This window comes from Podarcis cretensis (genome assembly GCF_951804945.1).
Source record: "Podarcis cretensis genome assembly, chromosome: 16".
NCBI classification, from domain to species: Eukaryota; Metazoa; Chordata; class Lepidosauria; order Squamata; family Lacertidae; genus Podarcis; species Podarcis cretensis.
Window position 1 is genome coordinate 5,020,785 of NC_137186.1, and position 20,414 is coordinate 5,041,198.

Genomic DNA, 20,414 nt, shown 5'->3' on the forward strand with positions numbered 1-20,414 from the left:
CTGCCCCGTCCTCTGCTGGCCATAGCTGTCAACTTTTCCTTTTTTTTGCGGGAAATTCCCTTATTCCAACGCTGCTTCCCACTGCTATCCCGGATTGTTAGATATCCCGTAGACTGTCCCCTAGACAGGTGAGGCTGCTGAGCCCTTATTTTCGAGGCTGCTGATCCCTTATTTTCAAATCTGAAAGTTGACAGCTATGCTGCTGGCTGGCACATCCATCCAACCAAGCAACGCATTGTGATACATTGCAGGTTGCAGAGGCCAACCCATGGTTTTCGCACACACCCCTTTTGCTGTCTGCTCTGACGCCACCGCCGCTTCTTGACGTGGGTCGTTTCCATTGCCCGCTTGCGTCAACTTCGGGGCTGGTGACTTTTACCCGCCTAACCTAACTCTTCCCAACCCCCCCCCCCCAAGCCTAACAGCTGTCCATGTCAACCACGGAGGACAAGCCGCGAGAAGCCGGCTGCATTGACAGGCGGGACACATGTGACACCTCCGGCCTGGGGAGGGGAAGGGAAGCCCCTAATTTAAGACCGGGACGCCTGCTCCTCCTCCTCCTTGCGGGGCCTGGGCCAAGATTTCGTGCAACCCGATCCCTTGGGTGTCCATTTCGTCTGCTGATCCCAGTGGGGGGTATAAATACATTGGGAGGGTGGGGGGGATTCTTCTCTTTCCCCCTCCCCACAATCTTGCTCCGCAGCACCACCTGCTTGGAATAACTCTCTATAAAGTGGCAGGGCTCCTTGCAAGATTCCTGATGGGACACCCTTCCTTGACGCTGCTTGCGCTTCCTATTATATAAAGCGCCGGGCGGCTTTTTAAATCTCCTTTTCTACTGCTGGAGATGTGGGAGTAAAAATGCAAACTTAGTACATATGATGATTAGCTGCCCGGTGATAAGATCATTTTGGTGTGGGGGTGAGGATAGTTCTAGCAAGAGTAATAAAAATAAATTGTTATTTAGGGGAATTGAATTTAATTCTAAATTCCGAAAATGTGGGAGATTACAAGGGGTCAAAAAAAATGGATGTACCGTGCCATATTGGAAGCAAAAAAAAACTTGTTTTGATGAATTGGAAGAGCTGCAAAAAGATTCCATTGAGCACATGGATTGATAATATGGACATGTCGACGCAAATTAAGAATGGATAAATATGAAGAAATCTGGAAGGAATATTTAAGCGATAAGGCGGGCAGTCGTGGGAAGTAGAGGGAGGAGAGGTGGGGAGGAAATTGTTAAAAAGGTGTAGTCATAGGTATATCAGTATTCAAATTTGAATTGTCAAATCGTGTTAGTAGTGTTATTATGGTTTTTGTTGTATGTGTCTTGTGCGGTTGTTGTTTGTATTGAAAAAATGGTTACTTTTTTTTTTTTTAATCTACTTTTCTTCATCGGGCACCAAGCAGAGTTCATGGAAAGCCAGATCCTGACTTCAAATAAAGGATGTTGGAAATGCACTTGTTTTATTCGACGGCTGCTAGCTCTTTCTTTACCCTCCCCCTGAGGAATTCAAGATGGAGAAGTCAGCCCTTCTTGTTCTGAGAGGGAAAGAGAGTAGCTGTCCCAAGGTCACTCAAGGAGCTTCATGGCTGACTGTATAGGGTCAGCGTTAGGCCATCTCCATTGAACTCTAACCACTATACCACACTGGCTCTCATGGGGCAGCGCCTCAGCAATGGAAATCCTGCCCTCAGCCCCTACATAGCCAGCCCTGAGAGCACTTCCACCATTTCAGGCTGTTTCTTCAGTCCTGAGGACTAGAAACTTGGTTAGTGCTGTGGCTTTGAAGTGAAAGCTGTTGTTCTAAGTGTGCTGGATTCTCCAGATACCAAACCAGGTGTTTTGGAACACACGCCTTTCATTCAACACGCTCGTCTGATTTTTGCCTTTCTGTTAAATATCAATGTGTTGGTTCCCACTGAAGGCGTTTCCCGTTTTCGTGCCTGGAAAAAGAAAACCCTTGTAGGGTAGCAAAATCGCGTGCCATACTTTCACCTAGGAAGAGCCGAGTTCAGATCCCACAGACTCAGCCATGAAACTCTCACAGGGATCCTGCCCAGCCTCTTTCTCACAGCTCAGCCTACCTCATGGGCTTGCTTTGAGAAAATTATCTCTGTGAACACCACCCACAGCACCATTTTGTAATGAAACAGCTTCCCCTCAAGTCATATCTCAAGTTCCTCACAGAACTCTAGCCCAACGGTTACCATTAATTTGATTTCAACTGATTTTATAATGAATTGATTTTAGGACGCTGTATTATTTTATTGTTGTTAGCCACTCTGAGCCCGGCTTCAGCTGGGGAGGGCAGGATATAAATAAAATTATTATTATTATTATTATTATTATTATTATTATTATTATTATATCTCCCTCCTTCAGCAAGCTGAGGTGAGACAGGGCAGCTTAATTCAATTCAATAATACTGGTCCAGAGCCACCAGAATGTTCCAGAAGGGTCTCCCTCATCTGTCCTAGTTTCTATACTATTTCCCTCACAGCCCTTGTTTCCTCATTTTTCATTCTCATCTTTGCCTTGCCCGTCTGAGGTAAATCATGCTGCCTGTGGACAGTTATATTACTTTTCTCCTGTCACTTTTTATGACAGAACTTGGTTAGCCCTAGTGGCGCTAAGGGAATTACAAACACCAGTTTCCACCTAAGATGGCGGCCATCATCAAGGCCGTCTGTGAGGACGTTGGACTGTAGGCCTTGTTGCCTGGCAGACCTCTGTCACGCCAAACAAGTGCAGGGAAACAAATTTGTTTATGATGCCCTCAGGCTCTCTGAAATGGCTTAATGACTAATATCTCATTGGGCCCATAAAAACTGTCATCCTTTTAGCCTGTAGTTGCCTTTGCCAATTTAGGAGTGTTTGTTGACTCCCGAGGCCCAAATGGGTGCCCTCAGTTTCCATATTTTCACGCGCACACCTGGCACCGCTGAGGAAAAAATTGAATTTGATCCTGTTGGCGCTGGGGCTCGTTTGGTGTTCTGTTTCCGCTATAGTTCAATTTTTAAAAAGGGGGGAAGGAAACCTCTTTCTTCTTTGTCCAGCCTCTTAAAATGCCAAAATGACATTTTGGAGACTCTGTGATCCTGGTTTCTCCACCCCATGTGGCATCTGATGGCAGATATTAGCTGACAGGAGTGAGGCCATTGTTGGCTGACTTTTGTGAGGGCGGCTTTGGCAGATCTCCAGGCCTGCCTCTTTTTATGCTATTTCCTTGCTAAATTCACCTCAAACTTATCTCAAATTTCCCTTTTGTAGTAGAAGAGCAGGCGAAAGGACCTAGATTTAATTAGACACCTTCAAACTTGGTGTGTCACGAGATTAATGTCTCCACCTGCCCCTCTTTTCCAGAACAATTCTGGGACATATTTTCCAGAACATTCCAACCTAGAATGAATGAAATTGATTTCCACCTGGCTTGTGTGCTAGTGTAAACCCCAAATGCCAGGCTCATCACCAGAAAATTTATTATTTCTGATGCTGTGCTTACGGGCACAAATGCAGAACCCCTATGTGAAAATGAAGGCTGGGTCCGGTGCCAGTCACCATTGCCAGCAGCACCAAAATAATAATAATAATTTTACTATTTATACCCCACCCATCTGTCTGGGCTTCCCAAAAGGTGATGGGGAAGAGGCCATATCTCAGGCCCATTAAAGAAGGGGGGCAAGCATTTCCAAATGCGAGCTGACGACCCAAGGAATTTGAGATAATATAGGTATTCAGGTTTCGATCAGCGAGATGGTGCCGAATCATTTAATAATAGTAGCTTGTTTAGGAAAGATAGGAAGATTGCAACTGCCTTTGGTCCTTAGCGGAGAACAAAGCCAGTTCTTTGGGGCAGGGTGGGCGTCTCTCCGAAATCTCTCTTATTTACAGAGGTAATCAAAAGACGGGGAGCCTGGATTCGGAGAAAGAAAGAACCTGAGATTGCAAGAAATTGGGGTGTGGTGGGGGTTGTCGGTCGCCAAGGTGGGGGGGGGGAACAGCAGGGCCAATCTCTCCGAGAAATTCTCTTCTTGAAATAAAATAAAAATCCTTGCTGTTGGCAAAACTCTGTCTCTGGGAGGCAGGCAGAGCTTAAAAGGCTGCTTAGAGACACATGAGGAAGCTTAAGGGCACTCTGGATTCGGTCGCAGGGGGTGGGCCATTATGTTTTCTTCTGCTTGCGGCCTGCAAAGGAAAGACGAGCAAAATGAGGATACCGAACGCTGCCTTATATACCTCGTCGGGCCATTGAGGTCCCATGTAGCTCAGTAGACTCTACACTGACCGGCAGCAGCTGCCTGGGGTTTAGGACAGTGGGTTGGATCCATTGGGAGTTGAAGCTGGGACTTTTCTTTTTTCTTTTTCTTTTTTTAAATGATATTTATTAGAAGTTTAAAAATTACAGAGAAAAGAAGAAAAGAAAACAAAAAATTTAACAAAACATTATTTTTTTCTCTTTTTTATGTATTGTAATATATGTTTTTTCGAATGCAGAGCAAGTTGGGCAGACAGAGGGAAGGACTTCTTTGCACAGAGCATAGTTCATCTTTGGAACTCATTCCCACAAGAGGTAGCGATGCCTACCAATGGGGATGGCTTTAAGATTAGACAAATCCATTGAGGACAGTATGGCTATCAAAGGCTACTAGTAGCCATGACAGTCATGTTTCCCGCCCCCCCCATTGCTGGAGGCAGTATGCCTCTGAATAGAGGTTACTGGGAATCACAGGCGGGGAGACCACTGTTGCCCTCTGGCCCTACTTGCGGCCTTCCCAGTGACATCGGGAACAGGATAGCCAGCCATGATGTCCACCCACTGAAAATGACCACTCAATTATCCAAGAATTAGGACCAGCAGCACTTACGTAATTCATTGTTCTTGGTTATCGCGATGGAGGCTCTGGCCCTTGGTCCTTGCTGCGTGAAGTGATAACCAAAGCGGACAATGGAAGGGCAATTTTCCAACATGGCGGCCATCTCCATCTCCACCGAATCGCCCAGTCGCTGGCGCTGTGTGGGGAGAAGGAAGAAAGAGAAATGAGAAGCCCCACACTACTGGTTTTTTTTTTGTTTTAAAAGATGACATTAGGTTTGTGAGGAGACAAGAGGATGTTGCGGGCTGAACTTTGCGAATTCATGCATGTAACCAGAGCATGGTTTGAGGATGCACGAAGCAGCCACCTTGCTGAAGCAAAGCAGGTCTAGGGCTGCTCATCTCCAGGAGAGGGAGAGAAGGCAAGCAGGTCTTTTTGATCGGTGCTGCACAGAGACTATCATAGAATCATAGAATCATAGAGTTGGAAGAGACCACCAGGGCCATCGAGTCCAACCCCCTGCCAAGCAGGAAACACCATCAGAGCACTCCTGACATATGGTTGTCAAGCCTCTGCTTAAAGACCTCCAAAGAAGGAGACTCCACCACACTCCTTGGCAGCAAATCCCACTGTCATACAGCTCTTACTGTCAGGAAGTTCTTCCTAATGTTTAGGTGGAATCTTCTTTCTTGTAGTTTGGAGCCATTGCTCCATGTCCGCTTCTCTGGAGCAGCAGAAAACAACCTTTCTCCCTCCTCTATGTGACATCCTTTTATATATTTGAACATGGCTATCATATCACCCGGGACGCGGGTGGCGCTGTGGGTAAAAGCCTCAGCGCCTAGGGCTTGCCGATCGGAAGGTCGGCGGTTCGAATCCCTGCGGCGGGGTGCGCTCCCGCTGCTCGGTCCCAGCGCCTGCCAACCTAGCAGTTCGAAAGCACCCCCGGGTGCAAGTAGATAAATAGGGACCGCTTACTGGCGGGAAGGTAAACGGCGTTTCCGTGTGCTGCGCTGGCTCGCCAGATGCAGCTTTGTCACGCTGGCCACGTGACCCGGAAGTGTCTCCGGACAGCGCTGGCCCCTGGCCTCTTGAGTGAGATGGGCGCACCAACCCCAGAGTCTGTCAAGACTGGCCCCTACGGGCAGGGGTACCTTTACCTTTACCTTTTATCATATCACCCCTTAACCTCCTCTTCTGCCTTTGCTCGCCGTTTCATCTGGCTGCAGAGGGGAGAGTGCAAGGGGCTCTGACCCCAAAACGGAGGGCGGCTAACCTGGTTGTCCACCTTGAGTTCAGTCAACGTGGAGTTCTCCTTCATGGCTTTAATGACTTCCATCATCCCAGCGCTGGTGATGAAGTTAGATTCAATGTTGAGGCTCTGAAGGGTCTTGTTCTCCTTCAGCATCTCGGCCACAGCCTGGGGGCGCAGAAACAGGCAAAGTTCAGGAACTATTGCAAGTACAGTGGTACCTTGGTTCTCGAACTTAATGCGTTCCGGGAGTCCGACTCCCAAAACCATTTGAAAACCAAGGCGTGGCTTCCAATTGGCTGCAGGAGCTTCCTGCACTCAAGCGGAAGCCGCGCTGGACGTTCGGCTTCCGAAAAACGTTTGCAAACAGGAACACTTACTTCCGGGTTTGCGGCATTCGGGAGCTGATTTGTTTCACAATTAAGCCTTTCGAGAACCAAAGTACTACTGTATTGTTTTCAGCCTCTGTCTCCAACTCCCAGCAGCTCCAGCAGCCAGCGAGGGCAACAGTCACAGAGGATGATGGGAGCTGGAGTCCAGCAAAGTCTGGAAGGTGTTGAACTACCCCAACATTTGATGTTTCCACTATCCCTTTGGAACTCCCTCCCTCCTGATATCAGGTAAGTGCCTTCGCAGTACTCTTTTCGGCACCTGCTAAAAATATTGTTTGTTTAGATAAGACTATCTGGATGTGTAGAACACTGACATGTGCTTTCACCCGCTTTTTAGCTTATTGTTGATTTTAATTTGCTTTGAGTGTTTTCAAATAGTTGCTTGCAACCTTTCTTTAACTGATCATTTGATTATTCCATTCTTTTCGTAACAGTTTTGAGGGTTTGTTTGTTTTTACAATCATGCGATATATAAATTTTATAGACTAAAATAAAGAAATGCCAGAGCAAAGGCCAGGCTGGCCATGACTGATGGAAGTTTTGGTTCAGCATCACCTGGAGACTCTCCCATCCCTGCTTAAGTAGGACTAAATCAGGGCTCTGGTCCTGATTCTGTTTTGGTCCTGTTCACCCAGTATTTGGTTAACCACAAAGCCGACATAAGTTGTCCTAAATTGGGGCTATTCTAGCCTAGAAGGTTCCATGAGTGATCACAGGGAGTCATCCTTCTCCAATTCTGTTCTCCCTCGCCAGTTCCCTGTTAGGGTTCAACTCTAGCCAAAGCTCCAGATTGCCTGTTAAGGGCAAGGAAGTTTTTCAGAGGAGGAGCAACCTCAAAGCTTACATGTGCCACTGGGTCATTACTCCGGGTTGCAACCAGGCTGAGCTTCTTGATGACAGTGTTTCTTTTCATGGAGTCGCAGATTTCTATCAGCGTCTGAACGGGAATGTCCTGTTGGAAAGAAGAGAGGCCCATCTGCACCACCCAAAATCTCGCTTCAAATCTTAACTGTTCCTGCATTTGGTGGTGAGGCACCACATGACGTTACCCTTCTCCTGCTGACATCTCGCATGTCTCAAAGCAAAAACCCATTTTTTTCCTAATAGGTAGTAGCACAAAATTTATTTATAATATGCTTAATGACACTTTCACAGGGTGGTGTGGAAGAGCCGTAGGTCACCGCATCCTGCAGGAGAGTTTCTTCTTCAAATCCCTAAAATATCCACATTTGCTTAGAGCAGGGCTTTCAGTGTGGCTGTCCTGGTTCTGTGGGACAGCATCACAGTTTGAGACATAGCTGTTGTTTCTTAATGTTTTTAAAAGTATTTTTAGCTGCTTTTAAGGTAAGTTTGTAAATCACCTTGAGGCACATGTAATTTCTCTGATGAAAATAGGGACGTCCCATTCGCTAATGAGAGTTTTACTATTTATACCCCACGCTCTGACTGGGTTTCCCCAGCCACTCTGGGAAACTTCCAACATATATTAAAACATAATAAAATATCAAACATTAGAAAAACTTCCCCATATAGGATTGCCTTCAGACGGCTTGGGGGTCAGATAATTCCATACCCTCCAACATTTCTGCAATGAAAACAGGGACGTCCTAAGGAAATGTGGGACATTCCAGGATCAAATCAGGAACTGGGACGGCTTCTCTAAATCTGGGACGTCCCTGGAAAATAGGGACACTTGGAAGGTCTGCCATTGTATTTCTTAACCTTTGAAGGACCGTCCCACTCTCACACTGGTCAGATCCCTATCCTCTGACAATTAATCCTTTTAATTGTTCATAACCATGAGAACTGGAACTTTAGCTTACGCTTAGAGGAAAGTGGTAGAGCATCTGCTTTGCATGCAAAAGGTCCCAGGTTCAATCCCCAGGTAGGTCCTGGAAGGAACTCTCTCTGAAACACAGCTGCTGCCTGTCAGTGTGGACAATATTGAGCTAGATGGACCAAGGATCCCGCTCCATATGAAGCAGCCTCCATGCTTGACTGGAAGCAAGGAACAAGCAAGGTGCTTGTTTCTGCCACCAGAGAGGCTTTTAAAAAATCAGCTAGATGTGCTTGAGCCCATCGACATCTTCAAAGCATCTGCTCTTCTGACAAGTGACAGACTCCAAAACAGGGGCTGTTCCATCTGTTGCCTGCTTAAACACCCAAGTGTGTCCTCCTGGGACTCGGCACTGACCTTAATGTTATTAAGGTTCACTTCCTCGAGTTCCTTGTCGTTGCTCTGGATTTTCGTCAAAGTTTCCTCCACATTTGTGGGGTTTGGAGGCTCATCTGGGACAGGCTTGTACTTATCAGGCTGCACTACGCCTGAGAGAGAAATAAAATAGAGAGAGAGTGTGTCTTGAATAACAGAGGGCAGAACCTCAGGACCAGGGGGCAAATGTGGCTCTCCAGTCTTCCCTTTCCAGCTCTCAAGACCCTTCCCAGGCCACGCCCCTTCTCTCGAAGCCTGTTCTCATTGGTGAGTATTTTGCTTAGTCTTCCTAGGATTGGGACCCTAGCCCCCAAGCATGTCCACTTGAGTTTGACAGTTGCTTCTGGTTCCCGGGCAACAGTCTCTCCTAACTCCTTGGTCATTTGCCACCCTCTGTAAGATGCAGACCAAGGAATCACTCACTGTTTATGCCTTCCGTGTTTGTGATGTTGCCGCTGCAGATGGCATCATAATACTGCTTGTTGCTCATGAGGGTGTACATGCCCAGGATAGCTGCAAGGAAGCAGAGAAGGAAATAGCCAGATTTGTATTTTCTTTAAAAAAACAACAACACACCACAATATTCTGATAATTTATTTTGGATTGCCAACCATGTGCAAGGAGCTGTACAGAGCACTGAGGCCTGCCCCTCTTCGGATCACTAGGCCTAGCTCTCCCTGTATCAATGCATTTTTAATTCCCCGCACATAGAAGTGTAGCATGTCGTGGGGATAGTTTAGCTAGAATCCTTGACACACTAGTATTCTACATGCGGGCTTGATGTTTTTTAGCGTTATTTTTACTTCCCAGAGGAGCATCTTCAGACTACAGGCAGGGACTCCCCTGTTTTAGCTATCAAGTCGATCTACAGACTGTAAACACCAAACACAGTGTCAGGTTATCCAGACAACCACATGAAGCAGTCGATAGGATAGAGAGCTGCACATAAATGACACCTTTCAAAATTAGAGTATGACAAAATCCATAAATAATCAGATAGTTAAAAACACCAGCCTGTGATTGTAAATGCAGAAATGCTCCCTATGCATTTTTTTAAAAAAGCTAGTCTGTCAGGGCACTGACAGTTCCAGATTTGCAGGGGGCCTTGGACAAGATGTCTCCTGTGGGCTCCCTCCCTCAGTGTGTCCACCCACCCACTGCCATCATTGCCATCTGTTCTTGCTCCTCTGCCTCAATGTTGTTGCCACAGGCTTGCTTGCCAGTGAGTGCCTCCGCCTCCTTCTTGCCACCACTAAAAGCGGTTCTCAACCTGTTGTTGGACTACGACTCCCATCGTTCCTGAGCTCTGGCCTTGCTAGCTAGGGGTGATGGGAGTTGTAGTTCAACTACATCTGGGGACCTACAGATTGAGAAAGGTTGGATGAGCAGGTTGCAACAGTGGAAAGGAGACAGCAGCCAGAGGGGGCTCTTGTCAGTGGGACCCGCTGCCTGGGTTTGGGACCCCAGCAGGTGCCTGATCAGCCCAACCTGTGCTGCCGGACCTATGCCTGGGAGAAGGAGGCTTCTCCATGCATTTCCCTTTTTCCATAGGCACCGACATTTCAAAAAATCCTTTGCGGAAATCCATTATTTACAGGGACAGGAGCAACCTGCTTTGTCAGGATAGCAGCATAGCTAGTGGGGACATTTCTGCTCCGGTGCATCCATGCCGCGTCCAGCTCCGATTCCCAAAGCTCAGCAGCAAGCGGAGAGTAGGGCTGGCTTAGCGCCACGCAGAGGCTAAAATCAGACACTTCGGGTGCTCTCGCCCTATCGGCTTACGCCTGACAGGGAGCCATGGGGGCAATAAAAATACGTGAGGCTTTGGCAAGGAGGTGACATCAAGGGACTTTCCCGCCCGGTGGTCACCGGCCAGCACGGGAGACCCACCTGCTTTTTATGCAATACAGGTTGTTACAATTGTCCTGGGCTACCTGCAACAGAGTCCCCTCCTAGATGGGGATGTCAGAGAAAATCCAATCAATATAAAAATGGGAGCAGGAATTTACGATGTCCGCTCATTCATCCCATGTCCATAACAGAAATCAATCCAGCAAATAGGGTTAGTGTTTGCTGTTGTCATTGCTTTCCATCCACTAATGATGTGCAATTGACTGGTTCTCTTTTGCATAGATGTTGTATTTCCTTTGCATGACGAATGTAAGAAGAGGGAGTTCTACCATTTAGCTATGTGCTGCATGAAAATGGACAATGCAAGAAGCATTCTTCATTCCTGCTAAAAAAACATTCTGGTTTAGACAAGCCTACCTAGAAGTTTTAAGGCAGGGTTGTAAATGCTTGTTAATTTTACTGTTTTATCTTCTGTGAACCGCTTTGAGGGTTTTTTGTTTACAATCAAGCAGCACACAATATATATTTTATGGAAAAAATAAAAAAAATAAGTATTACATCCCCAATCCAGAGCAGCGGACTGCTCCAGATATCTAATTACAGATAGGTAGCCGTGTTGGTCTGCCATAGTCAAAACAAAATAAAAAAATTCCTTCCAGTAGCACCTTAAAGACCAACTAAGTTAGTTCTAGGTATGAGCTTTTGTGTGCATGCACACTTCTTCAGATACACGTGTGTATCTGAAGAAGTGTGCATGCACACGAAAGCTCATACCTAGAACTAACTTAGTTGGTCTTTAAGGTGCTACTGGAAGGAATTTTTTTATTTTGTCCAGATATCTAAGTCAGTGGCTTGAGAAGGGGTTAAGAGGAAGTCCATGCACAGACCCAAGCTGAAGGTTGTAGCCAGATAAGTACCACATGGATAGACCTGTTGGAAATAACAGGCCTAAGTGAGTCACATTCATTAATGTCAGTGGGTCTACTCTAATATTGGCTACAAGCCCAAGGACCTAACTGGACAGTGTACTGGGTGCATTTGTACTTCTGTGCTTCTTTTTGAGCTGATGGATAAATGCCAAGAGGTTTCTGATGAGATGAGTTTCCTTTCCCCCTATTCGGAGCAAACTTCCACTGGGATCCGATACACCTCACTGTTGTCTGTGCCCCCAACATGGAGCAGCTCTCTGCCCACCACCCTCCGGCCGGAAATACGCTTTTTACCTGCAATGTCGCACATCTCCGCATCGGTGGCATTTGCTAAAGCTTCTTCCAGTTCAGGTTCCAGCGTGATCTGCTCTTCTTTGGGGATTTCCCTCTTGGGGTTTTTCGGAATAAAGGGTTTTCCTGGTGTTTGAGGTTAGGGGAGGAAATGAACTAAATTAAAAGTGGCACAACAAAAGGCCATACGATGCAGTTCATTCAAGCAATTCCCCCCTCCCAAATTCTCCAAAATGTCCCCATTCTGAAATCCAGCCAGATTTGGTAAAATGCCCCCAAGCTGAGCTCAAGGTTTTTGTAATTAATTAGCAAGGCCCTTAAACAACTTGGGTTCTAGATAGCTCAAGGACTGCCTGATTCCCTTATATCCCTGCTTGATTTCTGATATTTTTGGGTGAGTCACTGTTAGTGCCCCCCACCCCATGGCTTGAATCCACAACTCAAATCACTCGGGAGCCATGTATTTAGTATAGTGGGCTCCCTCCTTTTGGACTCCCTGCAGGCTGAGATTAGGCATACCCCTTTCTACTGAACTTCAGCAGCTAGACAAATACCTTTCTATTTCAGTAAGTATTTTAAGGAAACATTCTGTTTTTGTTGTTGTTGTTGTTTAGTTGTTTAGTCGTGTCCGACTCTTCGTGGACCAGAGCACACCAAGCACTCCTGTCTTCCACTGCCTCCCGCAGTTTGGTCAAACTCATGTTGGTAGCTTCGCGAACACTGTCCTCTGTCGTCCCCTTCTCCTTGTGCCCTCCATCTTTCCCAACTTCAGGGTCTTTTCCAGGGAGTCTTCTCTTCTCATGAGGTGGCCAAATTCTTGGAGCCTCAGCTTCAGGATCTGTCCTTCCAGTGAGCACTCAGGGCTGATTTCCTTAAGAATGGAGAGGTTTGATCTTCTTGCAGTCCATGCGACTCTCAAGAGTCTCCTCCAGCACCATAATTCAAAAGCATCAATTCTTCGGCGATCAGCCTTCTTTATGGTCCAGCTCTCACTTCCATACATCACTACTGGGAAAACCATAGCTTTAACTATACGGACCTTTGTCGTCAAGGTGACATCTTTGCTTTTTAAGATGCTGTCTAGGTTTGTCATTGCTTTTCTCCCAAGAAGCAGGCGTCTTTTAATTTCATGACTGCTGTCACCATCTGCAGTGATCATGGAACCCAAGAAAGTAAAATCTCTCACTGCCTCCATTTCTTCCCCTTCTATTTGCCAGGAGGTGATGGGACCAGTGACCATGATCTTCATTTTTTTGATGTTGAGCTTCAGACCATATTTTGTGCTCTTTCACCCTCATTAAAAGGTTCTTTAATTCCTCCTCACTTTCTACCATCAAGGTTGTGTCATCTGCATATCTGAGGTTGTTGATATTTATTCCGGCAATCTTAATTCTGGCTTGGGATTCATCCAGTCCAGCCCTTCACATGATGAATTCTGCATATAAGTTAAATAAGCAGGGAGACAATATACAGCCTTGCCGTACTCCTTTCCCAATTTTGAACCAATCAGTTATTCAATATCCAGTTCTAACTGTAGCTTCTTGTCCCACATAAAGATTTCTCAGGAGACAGATGAGGTGATCAGGCACTCCCATTTCTTTAAGAACTTGCCATAGTTTGCTGTGGTCAACACAGTCAAATGCTTTTGCTTATTCAATGAAGCAAAAGTAGATGTTTTTCTGGAACTCTCTAGCTTTCTCCATAATCCAGGGCACGTTTGCAATTTGGTCTCTGGTTCCTCTGCCCCTTCTAAATCCAGCTTGCACTTCTGGGAGTTCTCGGTCCACATACTGCTTGAGCCTTCCTTGTAGAATTTTAAGCATAGCCTTGCTAGCGTGAGAAATTAGTGCAATTGTGCGATAGTTGGAGCATTCTTTGGCACTGCCCTTCTTTGGGATTGGGATGTAGACTGATCTTCTCCAATCTTCTGGCCACTGCTGAGTTTTCCAAACTTGCTGGCATATTGAGTGTAGCACCTTAACAGCATCATCTTTTAAAATTTTAAATAGTTCAGCTGGAATATCATCACTTCCACTGGCCTTGTTATTAGCAGTGCTTTCTAAGGCCCATTTGACTTCACTCTTTTGTTGATTATGAGGGCCACTCCATTTCGTTTATGGGATTCTTGCCCACAGTAGAAGACACGATGGTCATCCGAACTGAATTCGCCCATTCCCGTCCATTTTAGTTCACTGATGCCCAGGATGTCAATATTTATTCTTGTCATCTCAATTTTGACCACAATGCTTTTATTACATTAACATTAATTGGCTTTGTTCGTTGTATGCTTTTTATAATTTTTACTGGCACCCCTTTGAGACTTCTGTGATTAAGCAGTAGCCGGTTTTCCCAAATTAGTCCAACATCTGAGGATACATTTTTTTTTCTGACTGGAAAAAAGGAGGGGGGCACTTTATTCTCTTACCTGGAAAGACTTTTCCCAGGGATGTGTGTAATAATAATGATAATAATTTTTATGCACATTTTCCCCAACAGATGCATTTTTTTGCTTAACGTTCTTTATAGCTGGAGAACTGCATTGCAAAATTTGGGAAAGTGTGGGTTGCCCAGCTGGAAAAAGACCGGAACAGTGATTCTGTTACATCACTGTACGGGGGAGTGACTAAATGATCCATCCCAGAGAGGCAGCAGGATTGTCGATTCTTAGCAGATGCCCAGAGCAGTAACTCATCCAGAATTTCAATGTGGAGGATTCAGGGTCCTCAGATTATTCCAGTTCTTCATTTCCCACGGCACACTAGCAGTTCTCTCTACACTATCTGACATGATCAGATCTAGAAACTTGCGCTGTTTGTTTTGTTGCTGGCTGGTTGTTGTTTTTTAAATCCAACATTAAAGTAGCTGGGATTCCAAAGCGGCCACACCAGACAGTTCCATTTCATGTGGCCCAGATCTAACCCCTCTCCATGCCCCCAAAACACGGTGATTTAGTTACAGAGAGGAAGCAAGGGATTTTTTAATCACAGCCAGATGTTTAATTGCTCAGTACTAAAAGTAGCAGCAGAAGAAGAGGTGCCATCTGTTTAAATTGTTAGAATATAAACACCAAGCCACTACGAGCTGTATTGCACTAATTTATATTGTGAAATTAAGAGAACAGGGGTGGGGGAGGGATAAAGAATATGAGGAATGTAGATACGGCGAAAACAGTTTTTCCAAGTATAAAAATAGCAGCAGTAATTAAATAAGGGTGGGGAGAGACGGCAATGCCTCAGATTGAAGCAAAACGACAGTGTGATGACTCGACGCTCAGGTTAGAAACATTAAGACATGTATCGCAATTACTAATTGCATTTCTTTTCTATTTTGCGCTGGTTTTCTAATGTTAAGAACATGAACCACAATAAGAGAGGGAGGAAAGAAGAAACGGACAAGGTTTCCTTTCAGAAAATCTCTTGACACCGTGAACTTTCAGGAAATCTTTTTTTAGGCCCCAATGAGACTGGGAAAAGGGAGAATCAAAGCTGCCCTTTAGAAACGTCCCGGCTCCGGGGTCTTTTCTTCGTTGCAGCGTGGAGAGAAGTAAATTAGCGTGGGAACCACAAAGTGAGAGGAGGCGCAAATAGGGTGAACCTGAGATGCCTTCACACACACACACACACACACACACACACACACACCAACCATCTTCCAATCTGCTGGCAAAGTCCACCTGTTGCTCCTTATCACCGGCACTCAGAATCTGACTGCTGCTGCCTCTCCACGGGATTGGCCAATGCACCGGCAAGATTCAACACAAACGCCATTGGTTAAGCTGCAAGATATCTGGAAAGGGTAGTGCTGCTGCTTTTGACACGCAAGGGATGTCAGAAGGCGACAGTTTCTATTCCAAACTGCATTAGTCATAATCGGGTCTGTTTCTCTTACACTGCGGTTCAGTTTCTGCCAAACACTACATTATTCATCTCACCATGACAGCTATTTAGAATCACAGAACTGTAAAGTTGGAAGTGACTCCAAGGGTCATCTAGTCGAACTCCCTGCAATGCACGAATCACAGCTAAAGGATCCATGACAGAGTGGCATCGGGCCTCTGTTTTAAAACCTACAACGAAGGAGAGTCCACCACCTTCCGAGGAAATCTGTTCCTCTCTCGAACAGTTCTTACTATCAGAAAGCTCTTCTTAATGCTCAATCGGAATCTCCTTTCTTGTCATTTGAATTCCCCTCCAGAGCAGCAGAAAACCAGCTTGTTCCACCTCCCATGGGACAGCTCTTCAGGCTAAACGTACAGCTGGATTGGGCCCTCAAAATGGGTGAGAGACACATTACTTCTGCTGTAATGGGTCCTGATGTACCAGTTGAAGACCAAATGGATCATGAATTTAAATCCCTGATCAGCCTTGTTGTTCACTGAAGGAGCTGGCTAGAGTAGTCTCTCAGATTGGCGTGCTTCACAGGGTTGTTGCATGGTGACACAGAGCTCCTTGGAGAAAGGGCAGAGTACAAATGCCACAGGGAGGAATTCAACAAGTGAAGAGGTTTCCTTGTCACTGTGCCTCCATGTACCAGTAGGTAGACTGGTTGGATTTCTGCCTGTTGTACTGCTCTTAAAGGCAGAGGAGCCGACCTGGAGTATAGGGGTAGAACATTTGTCCCCTGTCTATCTTCAGGTGATTGGCAGATAACCAGTGATCAGTTTCTAAAATGTCGTTTTAGGGATGTGTTTTCTGATGCACAATATAAAGTTTCTGCAAGTTTTGTGGTCAAAGGTGTAATGAAATGTATTTTAAAATTTTACCAATTAAGATGTGAGATATATGTACATTGGCTTTTTAAAAAGAATTTTTGGCAAGCAGAACCACTGGACAGCTTAAATTTATGCTCTCACAAGCTGATTATAAAACTTTGGTTCCTCTGGTTGGTGCCACACAGAGAGGACCTCTGCGAGTGAATGACAACAACCTTTGCCTGACCTGAGCAAAGCTACAGGACAGCTGAGATCTGAGGTCTTGCAGGGGAATCTCCTTGCAATACCTCAGCTCTCAGGGTCACATGCAAAATCTGCAGATGGAAGAACATCATAAAGAAGAATATGACGAACACCCTTAATGTACAGCAGCAGGACGCCCTGAAAGTGCTTTTAGCATATGTGAAGGATGCAACTCTGAATGAAGACAAGTCCTTAAAATCATAGAATCATAGAATCATAGAATCATAGAGTTGGAAGAGACCACAAGGGCCATCGAGTCCAACCCCCTGCCAAGCAGGAAACACCATCAGAGCACTCCTGACATATGGTTGTCAAGCCTCTGCTTAAAGACCTCCAAAGAAGGAGACTCCACCACACTCCTTGGCAGCAAATTCCACTGTCAAACAGCTCTTACTGTCAGGAAGTTCTTCCTAATGTTTAGGTGGAATCTTCTTTCTTGTAGTTTGGAGCCATTGCTCCGTGTCCGCTTTTCCGGAGCAGCAGAAAACAACCTTTCTCCCTCCTCTATGTGACATCCTTTTATATATTTGAACATGGCTATCATATCACCCCTTAACCTCCTCTTCTCCAGGCTAAACATGCCCAGCTCCCTTAGCCGTTCCTCATAAGGCATCATTTCCAGGCCTTTGACCATTTTGGTTGCCCTCCTCTGGACACGTTCCAGTTTGTCAGTGTCCTTCTTGAACTGTGGTGTCCAGAACTGGACACAGTACTCCAGGTGATGTCCTCCTTTTCACGCCTTTCATTGTGGGGTCAAGCAGCTGCAGTTGAAGGTCAAGGATGAAGAACATGCAGCTGCAAATGCGCCATCGTCTACTCAGAAGGAAGTCCCAAATCACTTTGGTGCCGACATGCATGAGAGAGGGCTACAAATTTGATTCCCCCCCCCCCAGGTGTGTTGATGGATGATTTGAAGAGATGCCGTGAGCCTTTACCAGGAGCACTTAGGAACCTTTTGTGGGTCAGGACATCTGAGCTACACACCGGGCTATTTTGAATCCTCGGCGTGCTCCCGGCCGAGCTAAATATAACTTTTCCTCTCAATCCCATCTCAATTCTGGGACAGCACGCACAGTAGGATTCTGGCAACACTCAGGAGCAGCTTTTGCCCGGCGCCAAGCTGGGACAGAGCTGGTCTCGAAGACCTATGGAGTGTACGTGATTGTCTCTCTGCACATGCCTCCAGCACCTCTTGCCCCCAATCAAAATGGCAGCCATGGATTTGGTACCACCAATAAAACTGGTGCTAGCACCCAGGGTTTGTTAAGGATATTGCAAATGGCAAATTCCAAAATCCATATCAGGCAATGGCATTCTTAGGCCAATCAAAGTGTCACAAAGGAGTGTGGAAGCTTTCAAGGCCAGGACAGTTCAGAGATGGCTCCCCAAGCATGGTTTGTGCTAATCACAGTTTATAATCAAAGTACAAGCAAACCAAGGTTTACAGCTGCTTGCCTGCTTTTGTTTCCCAATATCTCAGAGCTCAAGCTGATACATTTCCTTTCATTTTGATTGTGCAGTGGTTTCTGGAGACAGGAAACTAGTAGTCACTCTGCTCTGTCAATTTGAACATCCCATTGAATCATACAGCACACAAACCAAGGTTTCTCAGCCTTGCTCACCAGATTATCACAAAACATGGCTTGCCAATTCAAATGTCACAACCCAGCATACCTCAGGCCCATGGTTTGCAGACTTGTCAAACCACGGTTTCTGGCGTCAGACGCAAACCATGCCTAGGAAAAGCCTGGTCTGGAAACATACAAACCAATGGATTCTGGGGCTGATGGCAAACCATGCTTTCTCAAATTAGTCTCATGCCTAGCTGCTGACCACAGTTTGATGTGACATTTGAATAGAATGAATTTCTACATCTTTGTAACAGGAGAAATGCTAGCGAATGAGGCTACTCCAGGCCCTGAAACACAGCAGGCAGAAAATAAAATTTATTTGTCCAAAGGCAGATGTCCAGGCTTCTGCTATTTAAATCAGACCTGGCCAATCCAGATGCTCCATACAATTCACCAATCACAGAGGGTATAATCTCATGCAGCCCCAGTAGCTCAGTAGTAACTCAATAGCAACCATTATGGTAGTAATGGTTAGAGTGTCAGACTATGAGATCAGGGTTCAAATCTCCACTCAGCCATGAAGCTCACTGGATATCACTGCTTCTCAGCCTAACCTACCTCACAGGGTTGCTGTGGGAATAAAATGGGGAGAACCATGTACACCACCTCGAGCTGCTTGGAGGATATAAATGCAATGAATAAATAACTCACTGAAACTGACTTTTAGGGTTGCCAGCTGACCATAAGTTTTTTGGGGGGTTTAAATGGGATGCTCCTCTGCCTTCAAGAACAGCTCAATCTGCAAAAATCTGTAGGTGGCACTTTGTGCAGCACAGTTGCACGTCCTTCTGCTGCAGATGGGACAGCCCCAGAAGATAGCTGGGAAGCTTGGCAGTCCATCCACCCAGGCTTGGAATCACAGCATCCAACTTGGAAATTAGATAAATACCTTTTTTCTCTCCTGTGAAGGGCACCAAGTCTTCCCGCTCCTTCACTTCCATTGCCTGCTTCTCCAGGTGCTGCATGAGGGCATCTCGATCCAATGGACCCGTCGGGCTCTTCTTCGTCTGGTCTCGTTGCCGGAGACCCGCTGGGAGCATCACATTCTATGAGGCAGAGCAGAATGGGGGTGAGTGAGTTATACAACAGTGGCATTGTATCGCCCAGTACTGTAGAATCAGAATCATAGAATCATAGAGTTGGAAGAGACCACAAGGGCCATTGAGTCCAACCCCCTGCCAAGCAGGAAACACCATCAGAGCACTCCTGACATATGGTTGTCAAGCCTCTGCTTAAAGACCTCCAAAGAAGGAGACTCCACCACACTCCTTGGCAGTAAATTCCAATGTCAAACAGCTCTTACTGTCAGGAAGTTCTTCCTAATGTTTAGGTGGAATCTTCTTTCTTGTAGTTTGGAGCCATTGCTCCGTGTCCGCTTTTCCGGAGCAGCAAAAAACAACCTTTCTCCCTCCTCTATGTGGCATCCTTTTATATATTTGAACATGGCTATCATATCACCCCTTAACCTCCTCTTCTCCAGGCTAGGATAGGGCTTCTGGTTGTATTAGAACACGGACTTTCAGCCGGGCCATCAGAATTAACTCAACTGGGCATTGTATCGCCCAGTACCGTAGGGCAGGGCTTCTGGCTGCATCAGAACAAGAACTTTCAACTGGGCCATCAAAATTAATTCAACAGGTGAAGCTTCGGGCTTTGTTATATTTCCCTGTTAGGTATCATCTGCTGAATGTGCCTGCTCCCCTCTCCCACCTAACAACACTGGCAAGGGGAAATTACTTGTGTGCTACTGGGGAGTGACATGACACGGCTACTACTTTTAAACTTTCCGCGCTCTTGTTCATCACCACAAAACTTGGCCTTGGGGTTGTGAGGGAGGGGTTTGTAGGGGTGGGCAGCAACAAATTCCCTGGAAAATAGCAACCTAAAGTTCCTTCCACACCTACTGCCTAGATGTGGGACTATTTCCTAATCTGAACGTATGACAATGATAATTGATAATATTCGGTCTCGATACCCGTACCCTCTTGATTCCCAAGCAAATGTTCCTAAGCTGAATGTACATTGCAAAAATCCAAATTAGTATTCTCCTAAACTTGATTCTGTCCTGCAACCTTACCCCTTTA

General features: G+C 45.9%; 1 protein-coding gene across 1 annotated transcript in view; it reads right to left on the reverse strand.

Moving 5' to 3' along the window:
- Positions 1-3,737: 3,737 nt before the first annotated feature.
- Positions 3,738-20,414, reverse strand: part of TMOD4 (tropomodulin 4) — a 28,360-nt gene continuing 11,683 nt past the window's right edge. Inside the window, exons 3-10 of the mRNA XM_079958344.1 lie at positions 19,220-19,376; positions 11,749-11,871; positions 9,098-9,187; positions 8,657-8,787; positions 7,307-7,414; positions 6,095-6,238; positions 4,870-5,014; positions 3,738-4,189 (exon numbers count right to left, since the gene is read on the reverse strand). Of these exons, the coding sequence (XP_079814470.1) occupies positions 4,167-4,189; positions 4,870-5,014; positions 6,095-6,238; positions 7,307-7,414; positions 8,657-8,787; positions 9,098-9,187; positions 11,749-11,871; positions 19,220-19,376 (921 nt within the window). The 3' untranslated portion in view covers positions 3,738-4,166. The remainder of the gene's footprint in view (positions 4,190-4,869; positions 5,015-6,094; positions 6,239-7,306; positions 7,415-8,656; positions 8,788-9,097; positions 9,188-11,748; positions 11,872-19,219; positions 19,377-20,414) is intronic.